The sequence below is a fragment of the Tauraco erythrolophus genome, chromosome 1, assembly GCF_009769465.1.
Source record: "Tauraco erythrolophus isolate bTauEry1 chromosome 1, bTauEry1.pri, whole genome shotgun sequence".
Lineage (NCBI taxonomy): Eukaryota > Metazoa > Chordata > Aves > Musophagiformes > Musophagidae > Tauraco > Tauraco erythrolophus.
In genome coordinates, this window is record NC_141465.1 from 114,717,030 (window position 1) to 114,739,171 (window position 22,142).

General features: G+C 46.3%; 2 protein-coding genes across 6 annotated transcripts in view; both read right to left on the reverse strand.

Moving 5' to 3' along the window:
• Positions 1-2,082: 2,082 nt before the first annotated feature.
• SHISA2 (shisa family member 2) lies at positions 2,083-5,914 on the reverse strand. The gene is made up of 2 exons (XM_086613234.1): positions 5,611-5,914; positions 2,083-3,575 (listed from the first exon to the last, which is right to left on the reverse strand). The coding sequence occupies exons 1-2, from the start codon at positions 5,912-5,914 to the stop codon at positions 3,022-3,024; spliced, it is 858 nt and encodes a 285-aa protein (XP_086469360.1). The 3' UTR covers positions 2,083-3,021.
• Positions 5,915-17,937: 12,023 nt separating this feature from the next.
• NUP58 (nucleoporin 58) overlaps positions 17,938-22,142 on the reverse strand; it is a 38,465-nt gene continuing 34,260 nt past the window's right edge. For all 5 annotated transcript variants that reach the window (XM_086621341.1, XM_086621358.1, XM_086621335.1 and 2 more), the window contains one exon: positions 17,938-20,027. In XM_086621341.1, the coding sequence (XP_086477467.1) occupies positions 19,858-20,027 (170 nt within the window). In that variant the 3' untranslated portion in view covers positions 17,938-19,857. The remainder of the gene's footprint in view (positions 20,028-22,142) is intronic.

The window sequence follows — 22,142 nt, forward strand, 5'->3', positions numbered from 1 at the left end:
GCACAGCTACTTACTGGGAGCTATGTGACCAAAATGCTTCACTGGTAATCACGAACATAACTGAACCCAAAATCCTCTGAAAATGCCATTTGCTGCAGAGTATTTAGCATTATTTGGAAAGGGGGAGCCTGACGGGGCCATGGGCTCTGCCCATCCTGCTCCCCAGCCATCCCTGCAGCCACGGGGCGCAACAGGTCTCGGCTCCCCTGACATTCAAACACACTCTCTCTGCTCCCCTTCCCCTCCCAAACAAGCCCCTCAGACATGCCCCACCAGGACACAGTGTTCAGCCACATCAGGTGGTTTTACTGTTATTCTTTAAAAATACAGCAAAAAATCCTCACTTTGCTCTCTGCCAGGGTCTGGAGAACTGGGCTGGTCAGCTGTGCTCTGGTAGACAAAGTAAAGCATTAACTGAAGTTAAAAAAAAAAAAAACCCACTAAACAAAGCAAACAAAAAAACCAAAGTCACACCATAAAGTATTTATTAAGAAACAAAGGGGGCTTTTTTTCTTCATTTGTAAGAAACACTTTAAAGCAAGTGTCCTTTCAGAAATTTAAAAGCTGTATCAAATGGTAACATTAGTTTTACATTATTGTACATGACAACAAAAAAACCCCACCCACCACATCTCACAAACTTCCTTTTATTACAAGTCAGGTTTCTCTGCCTTCAGTTGTAAATTAATTTCTACAGACTTAAATTTAACTTATTCTTTAAAAACAAAACAAAACAAAACAACAAACAATATACAAAGAGATTCACCTGAATTTCATAGGTGAGAGATGGAGTGTCCTTGCCAGGATATGTGCCAGGCAGGCAGCGTGTGCTGGCACGAGGAGGAGAGAGCTGATAGTTGGGAAGGATACCGAAGGCATGGATGGGCTCGTCTTCTGACCACACAGCAAGAGGCTGGGTGTCACCTGGGGCCGAGCACCACCAGCTCCTGCCAAGGCCACCAGCAGCCAACGGCACCTGATGCAAACCCAGCTTTGCAAGGCCGGAGTGACTGAGCTGCTTCCTTTGCCTCAACCAAACTTTGGAAAGGTAGGAACCTCATTCTCCGAGTGTACGTTGGGTCCTTCAGAAGCCTGGGAGCCCCTAACTCCAGTGTGCCTTCTGCATTTAAAGGTCCCCCTGCGCCGTGTGGGCAGAGCAGAGCCGTCAGCCAACGCCTCCAGCAGCCGGTCCCTGCCGAAGCCGCTCAGCCTGGCTGGAGGGGCGGCCAGGTCTCCTAAGCCAATCTTTCTGTCCAGGTCCTACGTGCTGAATGGGGCGATGGCAGCCAGGAACAGCAGCTCTGGGATAAATTACCTGCTCGTTTTCTGATGTCAGTGGTCAAACCATTTCTGTCTGCCGCAGACTGCGTGTGTGGGGCGTGTTTACCAGTAAACCATTGCATTTGGCAACGCTTCCGCGTGTACGCGTAATTTAAAAAGAGACATACAAAAAATAGTAGTATCACAGTTATTGCTACATACTGATACAGTATCAGACAACAAGAAACCTGTTACCGGCTCTGGTCTGGTTACAGTAACTGCCCAGTTGTGGCCAATGCCCTCAGTCCTCGGTTGTGGTATTTTGGCTGAAGAATAAATGGATGGAAAAACGCAGACGCTATGTTTTTTAAAGAGACAAAACCAGCCTTAAACAGTTTGGTTTGTTGCACCCAGGGTGACACATTACAGTTAGCACGGTCTGATTATTCCCAGCACACTGCTGCCTCTTCAACCTGGAGCGGTCTTTTTCCCCAGCCGAAGCAAGGCAAGACGGAGCCAGCAGCCCCAGTGCAAAGCGTCGTGTCCCCCCACCACCCTGCACCCTGCCTCCTCCCTGCAGCATCACGGGGAACCATGAGCACCTTCATCCTTTGGTTGGGCCTTTTATCTTAAGTACAGCTGTGCCTTCCTACTCCTCCGTCCCAGGGGCAAAGAAGACAAGGGGACAGGCTTAAAACCCGTGCCAGCCCCTCCGTGCCCAGCTCGAGGTGGCCTCGTGTGACCCCAGGGAGCTGGGCGGGGGACGTGGGGTGGGCTGGCTGGGGGACGAAGCCCATTTTCCTCTGGTCGGACTCGGTCACAAGCAGGGTTTGGGGCTGACAATTTTGTGCACGTTCACACGGGTTTACTGTTTCATGGGAAGTCAGGTTAAATCAGGCATGTTTGGAGCCACAGTAGGACCCTTCTCTGCAAAGGCAGCTTCAGCTCAGAGGCTGTGGGCTGTACCAGAAGCTTTGCTGAGCGTCCGGAAGAGCAAGCACCTCATACCCTGTTTTCAGTAAAAAGTTCACAAAGATAAACAAAGTCCGTGCAAACCACTACCAGGTCCTGATCTTGAGGCAAAACCAAATCAAGAAGGGTTTCAAGTGCGCTGGAAAGAAGAGCTGAACGATTGACACTCTTCTAATTCCTACATAAATACCAGGGACAAAGAAAATTGGTCTTTGCAAAAACTAAGCCTTTCATGGCATTTCACCCCAAAACGGAGGTGCGTAAGAAACCAGGGGGGCTGGCACCAGCACCCAGAGATTGCACCGTTCGGCTCTCAGTTGTGATTGTCTGTAAAGCAACGGGAAACGTCATTAAGGAGCCAGGAGAGGAGAAAAGAGGTTTCTTAAGTACTGCGGTCTTGCACAGTGTAACAACTCTTTCTACGAATTAATTAGGCAAATACTTCTGACCCTGTCATACCTGAAGGGCACTTAATGGCCCCGGCATTGATCTCGCAGCTACAGCGATGTGAAACGCGTACGCATTTTCAGCGTAATCCTTCGCCGCCGTAAATCACGCACTGGAATGAGAGCGTATCTGGCAACGTTAATTCAGAGATATCATCCCACAGTTTCTGGCAACGGACCCCGATGAAAATAAATGGTTTATAAACACTGTCTGGCATGCATGAGCCTTTCAAAATTATTTACAAGTGATGTTCTGGGAGCTTCATTCCGAGGAAGTATTTCTCCTCCGTTCGGTTTAGATATTAAAATCTGTCGGGCGGGGAGGGGGAGGAAGGCGTCAGCGCTACACAGTCACCGCTGGGTACATCTTCTGTTCGCTGTTGGCGTGCGGGTACGGAGACTGGATCTGCCTGTAGCCGCTCTGCAAACCATCAAGGAAGGGGGGCACTGGGGTCAGCGGCATCGAGTCGTGCTGCACCGCGTAGCCCACGTACTGGGGGTGCAGGTACTGCCCCTGGTGTGGCACGATCTGGGTAGCCTGCTGGCAGTTCAGCACCGAGAAGTTCGTCGGCATGTTGACGTAGACATTATTCATGGTCCCTTCTGGCAAACAGCAGTTGGTCTGGGACCTGGTCGGGGGGGCTCTGGCCCCCGAGTTGGCGCTGGAGCTGGAGCTGGCGGCAGTGCTCGACTGGCGGGAGGAGGAGCCCCGGGAGGTGCTGGCACTTGGGATCATGGGGATAGTCTCCATCAGGCGGGTGCCTCCGGGGGCTCGGCTCTGCTGGGGCTCCTGCTTGGGCCGCAGGCACCTGCAGCAACAAGCCGCCACCAGCGACCCCAAGATGATGAAGGCGACAAACACAGATCCAACGATAAGGAACGGCACGTAGATGGGCACTGCAACAGCAAGAAAAACATCGTCACTGAGGGACAAGGACAAACCTCAGCAGGTCCAGCAGAAGGTCCCATCCCTCCCAGCCGAGCCCACCTCCCCCCAGCACAGGTCAATGCAGGGTGAGCACTAAAAGCTGTGTGTGCAGCCAAGCATGTAACACGGGGAGGATGAAAAGGGCTGCTAAACCCAACGGCTGGAGTTTCCAAAAGCATCTTTAAAGTTACTAGCAGGGAGGAAAGCCCACAGATCACACCTCGTGGGAGGACAGCTCGCTCCCGTTGATAGTGATCTAGTCCTGATCAACTACCACTCCACATCTCACCGCTAGAAAAATTGGGCAAGAGAACACTGGGTTTGAACAGTACCGTAAGGAGACACTTTGGGGGCAGGACTCCTGCTCAGGGCTTGGGAACACAGGGTGGTCAAACCCCAGTGCGCTGCATCGCATCCCTCCCCATCGCCAGCCCTCTCTGGCTGCCATCACCCTAGGGGCAAGGGGACAGCCAGGCAGTGACTGGGCAGCAGCGAGGTGGGCTCTGCCACCCCACAGCCCTGGGGACGAGTGCCCAGCTGCTCTGCACTTCAGCCCTGAGTTTAGGCAAAAAGCACAAGACGGGCAGTGGGGTGACAGCACCATGTGCCAAAGCTTTGCTACCAGCTGAGGGACAGCATCCCTCCTCGTGAGGCTTAAAGAAGGGATGTTAGGGCGGGAGGAGTGAGGGTGGGGTGGGAGCAGAAAGCACAGGCGATGGATGCTTCAGTGGTGGGGCTGGGAGCCTGACAAGGTGGATGGTAAACACCATCCTTGGAAGGACCTGGGCTCCAGTTGCTCTGCACTCCCAGGGAAAAAAAGCTGTTTTCTCTGCCTCAGTAATTACTCTGCAAAGATGTATCCAGGAATGACAAGGGGAAAGTGCCTCCCTTCAGCACTTGCGAACAGTCCCGACAACATGCTTGGGCTTCATCATTTCCACTGAAACCTGGCAGCCCTGAGACTCTGGGAGGGCTCTGCCTGACCAGCACTAACACAGCCACTGCTAACAATGTGCCCTGGGCACAGGGGTAGGGGATGCTGCTGCCCCTCCTGCGAGTTAACCAGTGCCAGCACAGGGCGACAGCTCCCATACTTGCTGAGCGGTAAATATTAACTATTGAGAAAAATCAAGAGAAATGTCTTGTTCTCAAGAAGGGCAAAGGTGGTCAGTTATCTGTCTGCTCAAGTCAGGATACTTCCTCGCACAGCTGATTACATGGAGAAAGTCATTAACCAAAAGGCCACATTTCTTCCATAATTTTAGCACTTCTTAGACAAAAGGTTTGCAAAAAATTGTCTCTACTTCTGCACTTGGTGCTACAGTAGCTCCTTAGCAGGTGCACACACTTGCTACAGACTGTAACACACAAATTTCCGAGAGTAAATCTGTCCTAATTATAACATCACTTCAGGCGACTTTAGTGCGTTTGGCATGTGGGGAGGCAGCGAGGGCGCTGGGAAGCTGCCGAGGCTTTTTTAAAACAGCAGTAGAAAGACTTGAGTTTATCCTTGAAATTCAACCTTGTAAAAACCAGTCCCAGGCAAGGGGTATCTGATCTGGAAGAACGTGCACAATTAGAGTAGGGACCAGCCCGAAGTCATTTCGAAATGTCACGTTACACTTTTTCTCTGCTCATTCAGGTTGTTTCTTTTTTTTTTTCTTCTCAATTGGGAGCACACACAGGGCTGAGGAGCCAATTCGGAGCGGTGGCACAGCCGCATACGCCAAGGAGCTTGTCCAAAGCTGTCGGAAAGCGGTGCCACCTACTTCTAAAGAAGACAGGGCTGGACTTTCAAATAAAAGGGAGGGAAAAAGAAGCATCTGAGCGCGGGTACTCTTCCCCGTTTCACAGCTGCAGACGGGCTCGGCTAGCCCCACCTCCATTCATTTCTCCCCGCGACTCGTCGGTGGAGGGAACTGGCGCCCCGGGGAAGGAGCGGGAGAGAAGCCTGCCGCAAACCCGGTGCCACCGAGCCACGGGGGACCGCCGGGGCCGCCTCACCTGCCGCGCCGTCGGGGCCGTCCTTGCCGGGGCGGCCCGGCTCGCCGCCGCCCTGCCGCCGGTCGTTGTCGCAGGCGCCCTGGTCAAGGCGCGCCTCGGCGCTGGAGCAGCAGTAGCGGAGGGCGCAGCTGCCGCAGCAGATGGTGGCGTCGCCGCCGTCGAAGCGCTCGGGGCACTGGAAGCCGTCCCGCCAGCCGCCCTGCCCGTCCAGCCAGCCGTGGCAGTACTCGCCGCTGGCCGCTGCCCCCGCCGGCAGCAGCCAGCCCAGCGCCGCCAGCAGCAGCCAGCACCGCCCGCCCCGCATGGCGCCGCCGAGGGGGGCGGCGGGCGGGCGGCCGGCCGGTCGGTCAGAGCCCCCCCGCGCCGGGGCAGCGCCGCCCGGCCCCCCGGGGCATGCAGCCGCCGCGATGCGGGGAGTCTCGCCGCGGGTCCCGCCGCCGCCGCCGCCGCATGCCCGGGGCTGGCCCGCGGGGTGCGGAGCCGCCGCCGGGAAGGACCGGGCGGGCGGCGCGGGGGAGGGGGCGACCGGCGCCGCTACTCGCAACTCCCTCCCCGCCGCCGCGCCGCGACGGCCCCGCCTGAGCCCAGCGCCGCACCCATGGGCGAAGAAAAGTGGGTGGGTGCGTGTTTGTGAGCCTCCGCCCGCCCGGGAGCCGCCGCCGTCCGCCCCGTCCGGCCCCGCGCCCGGCTCCGCCGCTGGGCTGGTTGGGAGGCGGGGGTCGCCGCGCCCGGCTCTTATAGGCAGCGGCGGCGGCCGAGCACGCATGCGCCCGCCCCGCCCCCGCCCGACGGGGCGGCCCCGCGCCCCCTGGCCGCCGCCGCCGCACCTGAGCCTTGCCGGGGCCGGGACGGGTGCCCGCCGCTCCGCCAAGAGCCGCCATGCGGCCCCCGCGAGGAGCCGCGGCCGGGTCCCGCCGCGCCGGTCCCGCGCTGCCGCTCCGACTGAATGCGCGCGGTGCTTCTGCCTCCCGACTTCTTAAAAGTCAGGGGCAGCGCAAGGAGAGGCACAAGGATGTGCCTTCAAACGCGTCCGAGCTGCTGGAATGTCAAGAAAGTTCGTTTTTTCTTTTTTTCCTAGAAGTCAGCTCAGGTATTACCAAGCACACCTTTTGCTTACACCACATTAGATGAAGTAAAAAAAATACTTCTTTTAACAAAGAGGCAAAAACTGGGTCGCTCTGGAAACTGGTGCTGGTTTTAAATCCTGCTGTCCACTGCAAGGCAGGTGACTGCAAAGTTACGATTATTTCTGTCGTTCCTTCCGGCTTTTCTTCTTCAATTAAATTATTGTCTTTCACTAATAACACACCAGTCCTCCCGCCCTCCGTTTTCATCTCTCTTTTGTTCTCGCTCTCTTCAGCCGCTCCTAGACAGCTGCAGGCTTTCACAGAGGTATTAGTCTGGACCAGCGGATTCTGGTCAAATTACAGCCCAGGTAATGGTTTTGCCCTCTCAGCTTCACTGCTGCTCCCAGCGAATTATTTCCCAGACATGTCCCTTTGCCAGCTCAGCCTGTAGGCAGAGCCATGCCACTGCAGGGGCAGGGTGCAGAGGTGGTTCCCACACATCTCATGCCTTATCCTGGAGAGGGTTAGCAACCCAGAGCAGCCAACCTTTGGAGAAGCTTGTAGTTATCAAGATTAAAAGTGGGATTGCAGCGGGACAGGTTCGGCATTGCCCGTGTTAACCCAGCTGGACAAACGAGAAGAGACTTGAAGGGATTTCAATGATGGCATTTGAGATGCTCCACCTCAAAACCTGATTAAGCAGCTACCCAGAGGTGTCAGCTCTGGCATGTTGGGTTTGGGGTGAGGAGCACACCATGAATAGTCTTGACCAACGACAGATTTCATACCATGGGTCTGCATTGCCCAAGACATGCCAGTGCTGCAGATCATGTCCAGGGAAGGAGTTAAACCCACGAGCTCCCGTCAGTGACCTGTCGGGGTGTCTGGCAGCCCCAAGTGACAGCACAGCAGCTGTTACACGCCTTCTTTCACAGAAGTCTTCCTACAACATTTTCTTTAAATTTGAGTTAGACTGGCATTTTCAGAATAAGAAAAGCAGCTTCTTGATTCTTTTATATGTGGCAAAACACTTTCCCAGCCCCATCCTTTGAGTCAATGGTTCCACTGATACTCAGTGAGGTGGATCTCCTGCAATAGCAATAACAGCCTGCTAGAAAATAGGTAAAAAGTAGACTATTTATCTGGCCCATACGTATTCCCAGTTCGGAGCCTCGATCACAACAAGATACCAGCACCAGATCCCTTGCAGAGATTATCTGTAACAGGTACTGTATATATTCAAGCTCAGAATTTGTCTCAACTTGTCTGGGTAAAACCAGAGATAGTAACGCACCTCATTATGCTTTTGTAAAACTTAAAACATCTGGCACTTTGCAAAGTGCTTTAGAATGTGTTTAGCAACAGACTAATTAGCAAAGGTGGGTTTTTTTTCTGTCTGTCTTTACAAGCTGATCAGGTAATATCTGTATGATTTGAAGATTTAAGCACACACACAAAAAAACCCAAACCCAAAACACATGAAAATACGTAAGTATAGCAACTGTCTTTTCTACTCTGCAACTTTTTCACTGACTTTCCTGTGCCTAGCAATCTCGTAAGGTCACCTCACTCTATTTCAGTGTAAACTAAACCCATCACTAAGGCCTCAGGTCCTGTAGGACACCAAATTCACCGGGTCCCATCAAACTGAGCATCTTGCAGCTTTTAGATATAATTGAAATATCATATATATGTTAGAGTGGGTGAAGATTTTTAAAACCTAGAGATATTCAATAATGATCACACAGTCTCTTACCTGCTTCAACTTTCTTTGTTTTTGTTTGTTTGTTTGTTTTTTCTAAAAGTCTCTGAATTTTTACTACTGCTACTGCTACTGCTACAGCCACTACCAGGTGTAGTTTTCTGAGGCCTTTGGCTCGGTGGAAACGGTCTTTGTCCTTCTAAAGCCCAATGCATGATCGCAGGAAAGCAAATACAACGTTTTATTTCAGTCAGCTGAGTAACTCATGTGCTGTTCCGTGCTTCCTGAAAAATCTTCTCACTTAGAGCAGGGAAAATAAGAGTCAAAATTACTTTTGTTAGTTGTCTGAAACTGATAAATTGCATTTTCCGTATAATTTTTAACACTTGCAACTGCAAACTGCCTGTGCAACAACGTAGAGGATAAGTACATTCACAGCACGTTACAGCTTTTATAGGACACAGCGTCCAGCCGCTGCACTGGCCGTGTGTGAGCGATATCCGCACACCTGTGTGCCTGGGCACAGCGCTGTGGCACAGCCCCCTGCACCGGTGCCCGTGCCAGATCGGGATGCAGTTCCTTGCAGGCAAAGCTGCTGCGGGATAATCACCACTAAATGCTTAAGTGACTGTGCAAAACCGGTATCTTCTTACCTTGTAAATTCATTTAGTCACTGCATTGACAGATATTCTGCTTATTATAGCAAAGGCATTTTTGCTGTTTTACTGCTACAGTCCCTCTACAGATGGGAATTTTTCAAAAGTATTTATGTGCCCTCAGAGCATGGTGCTTTGCTTTCCTTAGGTTTGCAGGTCTCATTTGCTAAAGATTCTTGCAAATACAACTGCTTCTGCTTCAAAAAAAGACATCGGAAATAGGAAAGGAACGAAAAGAGGGACAGTACAAAAGCATGTCTTTTGTCCTTAACGGCTCCCGGTTCAACAGGGGGAAACCAAGGACACCCCACTTCGAGTCTGAGCTGCTGAACCCGTCACAGTGAGGCACCGCAAACATTGGTTGGGGCCAGCTGAGCCAGCACGCTCTGGGCAGGAAGGAAAAGAGAAAGGACAAATTAGAGGAAGCTGTAATAACAGTATTAGTCAACGGTCCCTCTCCCTCCCCCTTGGGTGTCCATCTTACAAATTCTCCAAGATAAAGCAGGAACACAGACCTGTCGCCTTACTCTGTATCTCCGTCTATTTTGGTTGGAACCTCTTTAGAGCTACGGAAAGGAGAACCCTGTGATGGGACTGTCCGAGCTGCCATGAGCTGCTGTGGGTGTGCGAGAGGCTCTTGCTGTTAGGGATGTTTTGCTTCGCCTGACGTATTTCCAACCCATGCTCAGCAAATTGCCTCCTTCCCTTGACGGTGAAAGAGACACAAAACTGGCAGCAACTCCTATCCCCTTTTCCTTTCAACAAGTTACATTACCTGCTTTTCAGTGCCCAGCCCTGTGCACCAAACAGGCATTGATGTGCCTTTCTTGTTATACTTAGCTAGCGTATCTACCCTTACATCATTGCTTCCAAACAGTCTCGCGACCTCGTCAGAAACCTCGAAAGTCTGGATTCGGGAATTACTTCAGCTGTGCAGCTTTGTCCTCAATGTTGCAAATCAGGATTGCAAGTTAAAACTCGTAACCTGCAGTCTTCTCCCTCCTTCTCCCGGAGAAAAGCTAGAATTCATCGTGACGGTACTATCATTTAGATCACTCAGCATGTAAAAAGCCAGGCCATGCTTACCACAAGAGCTGGATTTTATTGCAGCTTGTACTCTTAGATATTGCAGCTTAACACTTCATCAGCAGAGATTCCTCTTCCTGGTAATATAAAGTTGCCATCTGAAAGCCAAGCTGAGTGTATAGGGGGTTAGTTCTTTTAAAAACTGTTTGTTTTGTTGTTTGGTTTGTTGTGGGTTTTTGGTGGTTTTTTTTTTACTTTATAAACAGATCACCTTGGAGACAGAAATCCTGGAGTCTTGTGCATTTATCCTGGTAAAGTCACTTCTCAGGTAAAACTGTATTTCCCACTGATAAAGCAATGCCTTGCTGCCCCCGTGTGAAGTGAGTGGGAAGGGTAGCGGTTTTAAAACACCACCGCTATGGGTTTTGTACGGAGAACTGTTGTCATCAAGACTGCAGCCCTTACCGACAGGTTATACCAACCTAATTTCCCAGGTGAGGACAGTTACCAGAATATATGAGCTTAATTTAGTAGGGTTTCCTTCTCTTCCTGCCCCGGTTATTAGCTACCTTTTACACTGGTGTAGCTATACCTGCGGTAACTATTATTTAAACAACATCAGTATATTTAAAGGCCCAAACTGCTAGTCAGATTGTGGTATTACTTACCTAAGCCGGACTGGTTTTTATTTCTGCTTAGGGAACATATTTAATATCTACATTTTAAAATACACGTGTATTCATAGCAGAAAGGCTTTCTTTTATTGGCTCTCATTTCCTGGAAAATAATTAGAACAAGATGACCACGAAAAAGAAAAAAATCTCACAGAAAGGGTCAAAGTGCCATAAAAATAACCTCGAAAGAAATGATAGGAAGTTTGCACACTCCTCAAGGTCTGGGCTGTGAATCTGCAGTGGCTGTGCCGGCACCAAGAACATCAATACGCAAAGATTTGGCTTCTGCTATCAGTGCTCGCTGTGTCCGTGGACACAGAAGTGACACCAGACATCAGTGTTGGCACCACGTTATCATGGCCAATGCAGACACCTCCGGTATCGCGCGGCTGGCTCCAAAACGCACCGCTGGCTCGATAACGGGGTTAAGGGATGCAGGACGAGGGGACTGAGGTGGTCGGGTTAGAGTAGCTGTAAGTGCTCAGGGGTGTCTCCTGCCAAATTCACGAGGGCAACACTGAAACAAGGAGGAGGATGTTTCTCAGAAAACACCTCCCGGTTTCAACACTGAGCCCTGTCAGACCGGGGCTTTAGGGAGTTTGTTAGCATTGTCCGACTGCTCGGCTGTGATCAATACAACTGTCATGCTCTTCTCTCAGGAGACTTAGGACATTAATTTTTGGAGATCCCACTTACTGCAGGCACAACAGATTGCCATCACAGTATAAGAGACACAAAGCTGGTGTGCACATCTTCAGATTGAAAGAGGTCCCGTTTCCCAATAGAATTATTATTTCTGCTGTAACCAACCACTCAAGCCACTAGCAAAAAGGAAAGATTTTTAGCATTTTTCCCCCTCCTGACAAGAAGAGAGGAAGAATTACTTATTATGGACTAAATCCATCTTTCCACAGCCTTCCCTCCCAGTGAGATTGGCCAATTTGACAAGGCATCATTATTATAAAGTTATTTCAATTGAAAAAAATAGAAAACCCCCAAAGTACAGAAATGTTCCACATTCACACTCCAGTTTGTGCTGCACAGAGCATAAAGCACGCGCATTTTATCAAATGCAGGACGAGGAACAGAATTTTACTGTCGCTCACCTCCTAATGACGGAGCGCAAGACGAGGATTTAGGTACAATATAGTGAAAGCAGCATGGCTATGCAGCTGTAGCCCAGATTGCTGCCTGTACAGCAAGCTTAATGAGCTCCAGACAAAAACGAAGCGCTTGTCGTCTTGGTAGGTTCAATGAGACTTAAAACTACAACTTAATGTGCAGTTTTCCATTTTACACAGGGATTATTAGTGCAGGTGAGCAAGAAGCAGCAACTTGGTGCAGAAAATGAATGATATTTATGAGGATATTTTCTAGATCAGGACATTTTTTATACTGCTTGCAAAAGAAGTAAAAAAGATTGTACCTGCTTGCATCATTGCTCTTTTACTTGACATCAAGTATAGATCAAATACGACTTACCTTCAAGACGATACAACCTACAACAAGGCTTTGGATTTCACACCCCCCTCCCCTCCATTCCAGGGCTAACTTTGAACGATACATCCACCACTCTGCGACGGTGTCTGGGTTTTCACGTTACTATTTCTGTCGCTGCTGGAATGTTATCACCATCCATCTGCTTGAGCCCACGGTCCTATCCAAGCGTCCCTTTTGCCCCAGCGCGTCTCAGCAGCTCTGACTCCTGGCAAACCCCGTTGCCACCGCGGCGCGGGTATCGCCACGGCAGAGCAACAAAGAACAGCTGTGCTGGCTGCTGCAGCGCCGGAAATAAAGCGCGGGGAGAGGTGATGAGGAAGGTGACACTTCTCAAGTGTAAAGTGACAAATTACTGAGAAAAGCATTTCTAGCTAAATATTGCTACTAATAAAGTGTGAGTTTAAGCTAATTAGGCATCTGCAATAGGCCTGCGTCTTCAGTACAGCAATTCTTGCCTTGTGCAGGGCAATCTGGACAAACTGCTGCAGCCTCCCTGCAGTCCAGCCACTTCTGCACATCTCCGATACAAGCAGGAGGTTCTATTGGCACTGACAGAGCATTACCATGCCTGAAGCCAACATAAAGTTAAAAGCCTTCCCTCTCTACTCGCAGAGCAGAGCTCAGCATGAAGTTGGGATCAAGTAGGAGCTTTGCTTTTGTGGTCTGTACGGCATAAGCTTAGCTAACGGCCAAAGCAGGTCTCGCCTTCCCCAGGGATAAGGCTTGCTTCTGGTTTGGCTGCTGGAGGTATATGAACACCTGCCTGCTTGTCGAAAGCTACTCCTGTAGTTTAAGCACTACACTACTACTGTGGGGTAAGCAATGGCGATGCTAGCTGCAGTGAGTTAAGGAACCTTCAGACAGCCACCAGCTCCAGTAGTCATCAGCCAAAATAAAAGATAAAAGAAAGAACCACCGTTCCTATTTGAAACTGGTATAATGGGCATTGCTAAGACTCATTTCCGTTGCATTAAGGCCAGCACGTTCCTTTTGCTATCACTTCTGTCGGTTCACTTTTTCCAACCTGATGCTAAACCAGAACCAGTGCAGCTGCTGTCAGTGTTACTGTTAAGGATGAAGGAAGCAACATGCAGGAGAGCTGTGCCAAGCACAGCTGCACAAAACAAAGGCGATACGCCGGTAACAGGCAGGTATGCTCACCATCACTCCAGCCGAGATGGAGAGATGCCCTCATGCTACTGAGGGCTAGGGCAGTGCTGGCCTCGCTGCTCACTGCCATTGTGTCCAGTCAGCACTCAGGCCTTTCCATTCCAAGCCTTCTTTTGAAAGATGGACTTTTTTTGCAGCAAAGACTCCTTTATCCCATGTACCTTACCTTATCCCTGGATAGAACAATAACAGAAGTGTTTACGCTCAAAGGTTCTATTCCTTTATACGTATGTTGATAAAGAAATAAAGGTAGTCCAAACAGCCAAGACTGTGTGTAACACTTGCATTGTTAACAAGATTAGAGGGGTTTGGTGTTCTTTTCAGTTTAGAGTAGCTTCTACTTAGGTACTTAACCATGGAGTTAATAGACTAGCTTTAGCTATCCAACTGTATGTAGTTTGTGCATACTTTTTTCCCCCCAAGGTTTCACCCTACTGAAAGTCTACTCAAGCTGCCTGTCACTTTTTTCTTTTTCCCCAAGAGAACTTACCCCTTCTTCTCTTATTAAAAGTATATGGTATTTTTAAGAATTTCAAGTTTCATATAATAAATAGTTTGATTTTGAATGTTTGTCAAGTCTGTGTTTCTTTCCCTTTTACTACACCATAGCGTCTGATCAAAACCTCACCATCCTAGCTTGCTTTTGTGACTGGGATCATCACTTCTGAAGCACCTGTTACCACAATGTGTCACATTAAGTACACAGAGCCAGCAAAGGATTTATTGCCCAGGAGATATACACCAGCTCTAATTAGAACTGGATTTTGGAAGCAATTACAAGTTGTTCTTGCTGCTGTCATGCTGCTGCCCAAGAACACACCTTGGAGTGACACCTGCATTGAAGAGAAAACAAAGAGGGAAATCCATCAGTCTGTGAAATATTAGTTGAACAAACAAGTAAAATATCTTACGTCTGTTCAGCTATTGACCTGTTTAGGACAAGAGTACGTATTCCAAGTTTTCCATGCAAGTGTTTGACAGAATTTACCTGATATCCTGGTGGGGACAGATCGATACTCAAACAAAAGTAAAATCAACCCAGAAACTTTTTGAGTTTGTAGAAGCTTCTAAACTTGATCATAACCTGTTCATAACAAGCTAGAATTGCCTTACTTCTAAAAGGTAAGAAAATAAAAAGTAAACCATTCTTTGGAAAAGTTATCAAAGCTGTAGTAATACGTAGTACCCACCTCCTCACTGTGGCACTTCAACTGCAGCAATGGGCTATAAAGATTAAATTCCTGAGGCTGAGTAAAAAAGCATCGAGTAATAAACCTCATAACAACAGGAGTCACACTGGTCGGAAGGATCATTCGAACATTGAAGTTTCACAAAATCCTACTACCTTAAGAAAAAAAGCCTAAGAAAATGCGAATGACCTGGAAACAAAAGGTGACATACTGTGTGACAGCTACACCTGCAAGGGCTTTGTAGTGGCAGGCTGTAACTAGCAGCCTCTGGCCACCTGGTGAAAGCTGCATTCTCCAACAGTGCTACTGGAATCCTGATAGGTCTCCCTTAATTTTGTATTTAGGATTCTATGATTCTATGATTTTTTTAATTCCTTTGGTTATGGAGTTAATTTATTGTATTTTCCCCCCTGCAAGTAAAAATATCGTTCATGCAGAAAACAAAACTGCTACAATCATCCATTTCTACCTACTAAATGCAACATTCAACCGACACAAAAAAACATACTACAAACTCACTTGATTTGGGACTACAAAAATACCAGCATATTCAACTTTGAGTTCAGTAGAAACGATCCCAAACTGAATTAAAACAAGTTGTCTTGTTCACAGTAAGAAGCCCTGTGCTCTACATCCCTTCATCTCTCCCCACACTTCTCCCCCCTCACTACCTCCATCCTCCTTTTAAGCAACCTACCTGTCTGGTTGGGTGGAGGTTGCCTGTTACAGATGGGTTGAAGCTCCACGGGCACCGTCACAGCGGGTAACTGCTGCCTTCCAGAGCTGCTGCGGGCACCAACTCCGTGTCACTCCCCTCCCCAAGCTCAACTGCTGATTTTCATGAGAAGTTGTACAAATCTACTACCGTGATACTTTAACCATCCATCAGTGTCTGGAGATACTAGCCACAGGGTCAAAAGGTATTTAATGAGAGGGAAGAGGGAAACAGCCTGACAGCACAATCCCAGCAAATAGTCCAAAACCAGCATAATTTATTGCTGGAAATTTTCGCACATAGCCAGTTCATTGTTCTTATTAACTTGAATAAGAGTTTTACGGAAACAAACATTTACAGAGCTTAAGGCATTTATGCTCTACAGTACGAATGGATTTTTCTGTAGTCACTTTTAAATTTCTCACTAAGAACCTGCAAGTTGCTTCTTTGATATCTTCTGCTGAGACATTCCAGATATTAGAAGCAGTAATGGGTAAGAGCTGACATGACTGACTCTGGATTATATCTATTAACATGAGTAGAGGATTGGAAAAAAACAAAGAATTACCACTGATGTCAAAGAGGGAAAAAGGGCCACTAAACCTGTAGCCCTGAACTATTTTTTCTTTTAAAAAATGCTATAAAAGCAATCAAGGTTCAAAATGCAGTTGTTATCAATATGCAGATAGAGAGGATATAGCTGATGTGAAGCCTGTGGTGAGGAAGATGCACAAATTCTATCCAACTCCACTTTATTTCAACCTCCTCCCTCCCAATCCGCAAGAAAGCAGTAAGCGTGGTAGTCTCTCGCTAGCCGACGTGTCAGGAACAGAGTCAAACGTGAGCATAAAGGAAGTTTTGAGATGCTGCACCAGGAAGAGGTTCACGAAGCAAGCAATCCTACCTCCTGCTACGGTCATTGCAGGGAGAAGAGTGAAGAAAAAACGAGTTACTTCTTGTAGAAGAAAGAGGTCACACAAGCAAGTTTACACCACAGTTTTACAACAAGGTACAAACTGATAGAGAATCACATCCTAAACATGTGTCTTCAATTCTCCTCTGGTACATGTTTTTCTTTCTTTACAGAACAAATAATCCAGACTTGATTTCATTTCATGGTTTTTAAGTACAGGTCAGCTTCTTAACCTGCCTTGTAGAAAACCAGGCCACACCTTGAATGTATTTGTAATTTGCACACTAATTATATGACGTGTTTAAATTGGAAAAAAAATAATTTGAAACAGTGTATACAATGCTGAGCCCTGAAAATCATGGCTAAATTCAACCACCCGAGTAATATTCTGGGAATATAATTATTTCAAATCCTATTTTGACTTTAGTTTGTACTCCAGCATGTGATTATTGTATTACAGAACCACTTTTTCACTTTGGCTAAATTAAAGACATAACTGTTGCCTTAATGTGCAAGGAAACAGAACATGGATACCCAGGAGGCTCAGACTGCTTTTGAATTTATTTACAAAGCCATACCCAGCGCTGTGATACATTACAGCTCGATCCAGGTTTACATAGTGCACATGCGAAGAAATTCTAGACAAACCCATAACACGATGCCTCCCTTCACCCTTCTGCTTTCAATCCGGAGATCAAGGCTCTAACTTCAGCAAGAACAATTTTGCACTGTAAATTCTAGGAAAAACCCCTCAGCAAGTTTGCTGATAACACCAAGCTGTGGTGTTGTGGACACGCTGGAGGGAAGGGATGCCATCCAGATGGATCTTGACAGGCTGGAGAGATGGGCCTGTGAGAACCTCATGAAGTTCAACAAGGCCAAGTGCAAGGTCCTGCACATGGATTGGGGCAGTCTCAAGCACAAGTACAGGCTGGGCGAAGAATGGATTGAGAGCAGTATGGAGGAAAAGGACTTGGGAGTGCTGGTGGATGAGAAGCTCAACATGAGCCAGCAATGTGCACTGGCAGCCCAGAAAGCCAACCGTATCCTGGGCTCCATCAAAAGAAGCATGGCCAGCACGTCAAGGGAGGTGATTCTGCCCCTCTACTCTGCTCTTGTGAGAGCCCTCCTGCAGTACTGCCTTCAGCTCTGGGGTCCCCAACATAAGAGGGACATGGAGCTGCTGGAGCATATCCAGAGGAGGGCCACGAAGATGATCCAAGGGCTGGAGCAACTCTGCTATGAAGACAGGCTGAGAGAGTTGGGGGTGTTCAGCCTGGAGAAGAGAAGGCTCTGGGGAGATCTTACAGCAGCCTTCCAGAAACTAGAGGGGGCCTACAAGAAAGCTGGAGAGGGACTTTTGACAAAGGTGTGTAGTGATTAGACAAGGGACAATGGCTTTAAACTGAAAGAGGGTAGGTTTAGATTAAATATAAGGAAGAAATTTTTCACAATGAGAGTGGTGAGGCACTGGAGCAGGTTGCCCAGAGAAGTTGTGGATGGCCCATCCCTGGAAGTGTTCCAAGGCCAGGCCGGATGGGGCTTTGAGCAACCTGATCTAGTTGGGGGATTGGAACGAGATGATCTTTGAGGTCCCTTCCAACCCAAATCATTCTATGATTCTATGATATTAGCCAATGACTTTTGTGTTTCTCCTGTAACATGAAAACAACAGGAAGTGATCTTTCAAACAGGCAAATATGTATTACAAGGATCACAGCATTATTGTTTTATTGTTTGCACAATGGTAAGTTGCACATACGGACAAATTGTACACATTTAGAATTAGTTTCACAAATTAATCATTACAAGAGAGTCCAGTGGTTTAACATATTAACTATTAAAAAAGCAATAACAAAGGAATACAAACATTACAGTTTTGACTGCAGCCCAATAAAAGTTTAAAAAAGGATGAAATAAACTGTAAGCTTTATTTTTAAGACATAAAAAACCACATTATATCCCTTCCTAAGAGACTGCTCACGAAGATGCAATAACATACAAGTACAAAAGTGAAGAATTCTGTGCTCAGTTTCCCTTAATTTTATCAGATCAAGTGACAAACTGAACATTTGTCAAAAAGCAAATCACTGCTGAACGCAGACATCATTTCCAAAACATACAAAATGGTAATAACACTTTAATAATAGAAAGCAATTGACCTGGTACTAGAAAAATCTTATGCACTGTAACTGGTTTAGAAAAAAAGGTGCTTTTGTGAAAATGATTGTGAATATTCCTTTGATGCATGTTATACACAAAACACCTCCTACATAAAAAGCAACTCAGCTCTGAAGTTCCATGTTTGCATGTCAACCTGTATTTGTACTTGCAAAGATTCAATTGATCTATTATTTACCTCACTTAAGGCAGTACCTCCTTACGACGTGTTCCCAGGTATTTCTAATGCACACTGAATTGGAGATGCAGCACAACAAGCCATGATGATGTTGTAATATGCAAGATTCATAAACTACTGTTGCAATAGCTTTAACCTTCAAATTACACAATTTTCCTCCTCCATTCTTTAGCAGCAACTTACTGTACTATACCTTGTATTGACAGCAGATACGCAACTGCTTTTAAGTCAATGCTAGTAGCGCTGATGAGAAACTAGTGAATCAACTCCATTTTGTAACAGCTAATTTGGGTTTTCATTAGAATGGCATATCCTATCTCCTCCAATTGCAGAGAAAAGCTCATCCAGCCCAACAACTCTCTGCTTGCACACAGACATTGTGGCATCTCGAGCTTTCAGTTGAAATCCTGCCATGACTTACTGTTCAGCTCAGGAGAAAAAAAACAAAACTAAACAGTTTGGGAACATTACCTATGACATGTCTGTGTCAAAATATCAGATTCTTCTTTAGAGCTGGTTGCTAAATGGGTCAAGAAAAGGTTAAAAAAATATCCAGCTACTAACCACTACTTACCAAACTTTATGAAATAGTAAGCATTGTATTTCAGCTGGTCTTAAACAACAAAACACAAGCAGCAAAGATGACATAGCCGAGGACCCACAACTTGAAACTTCTAGGAACATCAAGATATGGGACCACAGGGCAACATGGAGAAACAGCACACACAAAGAAAAGGAGACCTGTCTATGGGGCAAGGTTTGCACATCTGTATTTTACACATATATATACACATACATACACACAGACGTGTGCACTGTACTGTATATATTTACATCCATATACACAAAAACACCCTGAAGTAGATTTAAAGGCCATATCCAGGAACAGAAGATATGAACTCTAGTATGTACTAGAATATATTTTATCTGTACAAAAAAACAAATATGCATATATTCATATGGTATAAAGCTTATTAACAAAAAATATTCTGCTACTAACATTAGGTTAAATAGATGGTTTTACAAGATTCTTTAATAATAATGCAGTATAGAACATTTCTAAAACTAGGGCCAAAAATAAAAATACATAAACAGGTTTCTATTCACAAGAAAATAGCTGTTCAATATGATTTTATTTTGTATTTCAGACTAGGGAAAAGTAGCAAAATTTTCTATAAATCTTCTGGGATGCAATTTAATTAATGCATCGATCTAGAAAAATAGACTTTTCAGATGAACAAAGTTGATTCACTTCCCCTTTCCTAAAAGAGGTGCCTATCTTTTCCCTCGCTTGTTTCCAGCTGGAGGTTTCTTCAGCTGAAGAAGTTGCCCTCCTGTCCCAAAGCCTGCAGATGCAGGATTAGACACCCCGAACGTCAGGCCAGCTGATGCTGTGATGCCGGGATTGCTGAAGTTAAACCCAGATGTAGTCGAGCTGCCAAAGCCTTATGAGGGAGGGAAAAATATTTTAAAACAGAAGTTATATCAGGATTGCAAGTCTGTTCTCCTTGGAGTTATGAACATCAGCCACTTTATTATCAATATTTGTAATACTTTATACTAACATGGATCTACAACAGTATGCCACATTGCTAAGGCACTTGGCCTTGCTATGACAACTTGCATATTACAGCACTAGTAACAGTCTACCTCAGTGATTGTAAACAATCATATCCTAAATCCCAAGTCTGTTATACCGTCATCCATGGCACTCAAAAGCCTCACTGAAATTGTACAACAGAAGAAGGGTAACTCGAGTTCTCAGTCTACATGCGTAATGCATACGTAGGGTGGGAGGGAAGGCAGAAGTACCCATGGACTGTGACCACTCACTTCATTCCCAGCAGATAAATGGCAAAGCTGGAGTCGGAGCTCCCAGCCTTGTGCCCTACCGACTAGGCTACCTTTGCCTGTCTTTATAACATACATGGCACAGGTCATGCCGTAAATGAGGCAGAAAAGGCTCAAAATCTTTGCCAAAGTTCTGGTATTGAAAAACACCCTTTATGACTTAAGTCAAAAAGCAGCACTGAAAATAAAGCTTTGAAAAAGCTGAATGACTAGGTGAGTGAATTGTGCTATTTTAATTCCTCCATCCTCTTCTATAAAAGGTAAACAAACTGAACGTTTGGTTCAGCTATAAAACAAGATCAGCTGAAGAAAACCTGCCTGCAGTTTTCAGCAACACCAACTCATTTTACTTTCTTTTGTGAATTTATGTCAGTTATGCACAACCAACTTGGATAATAACTGAAACTATCAGAGAATGCTAAAAAATTCTCAAATATGAATTAACAAGAAGCAGAACTTTGTAACTCCGCTTCTTCTCTCTAGAAACCGAATAAGGTCACCAACCACACAAAACAATAAGTACGGCACGAGCAAGTTAAGATTTTAAGAAATAGTTTTATACAAGTTGCACATGGAAACCTGTAAACAATTTAAATATTTAAAAAATGGGACTGGTTCATCAGCAAAAAAAGGGTTACTTAACACAGTTTTGTTAGTTCTCAAGTAGACAGTTAAAGCAATCCTTTGATCACATCAGTATCTTCAACTCAATGCCTAAGTATCTTTAGAACACAGAAATAAAAACTCAACTGCCTCATCAGGATCCTAAAGTGGCTCTCAAGCCTGATGTCTTCTATTCTCTCACTTGTTACTGATGCTTTGGATCAAGAACTACTTCAAAACATAACGTGCAGCTGGGTTATACACCACAGCGTCTTGGCAAGAAAATCCCCCATTATTTACATTCCAGTAACTGCAGTTCTTTAACGTGCAGTTGCCTGTGCACAACTCACTGTCAATCTAATGAGTGTGCAGATCTAGAGTGTGACTAATGGTATTGTTCATTAAGGTCTTGTCTAAGTTTTGTGGATTAATTTCTCTCTCATCCTAGGATGTAAGGGGTGGAGGCAGATGCAACTGTTCCTCCATTTCCTTGCTAAATCTGAATCTCAAGTAAGATTTTAGAAGAAACTTCTTCATCAGGGAGTCTAATGAATGAAAAGAATCTTTAATAACCAAAACTGTTCTCGGTAGGTTATCTTTTGACTTCAAGTACGTATCTGAGATATCAGGTAAGCACTGCCTCCTATAGAAAACATCGTGAAATGCCATTCATAATAAAGCTGTATGTGATGTACAGTATCAGGAGTTCAAGAGGCAAGGGTAAAGTGTTGATGAATTAAGTGTTAACCTCCACCTAGCTGCTTCTATTTTGAAGCATGCTGAGAAGGTGGTCTGAGCTTTATTTGAGTAATGTCAGAATAAGAAAGAGAGCATAGCCTGTTTGATAGAAGACTGAGAGACATGCTTGTTAATTTAAATACAAATTGGAAAGTAACAGCTGTTTTGTTAGAAGCACCATTTAGAGCAGCCACAAAAGTGTAGAGAGGGAGAAGGACAATTAATCTAAGTGGCTCTGTCCTGTCTTGGCAGCACAACAAGGCCGTGGTATGAAGCTCTTTAAAGAAAAGTAAGCCAAACCCTAAAGCAGAATACTCAAATGAAAAATCTTCAGGAATAAAAACCTGAACAAGGTATACATTCAGTCT

Excerpts from the sequence above, each read along its gene's own strand:
- SHISA2 (XM_086613234.1), bottom strand. The coding sequence starts at position 5,914 with ATGCGGGGCGGGCGGTGCTGGCTGCTGCTGGCGGCGCTGGGCTGGCTG. Across the intron at positions 3,576-5,610 it reads CGGCCCCGACGGCGCGGCAG|TGCCCATCTACGTGCCGTTC; the intron begins GTGAGGCGGCCC and ends TTGCTGTTGCAG.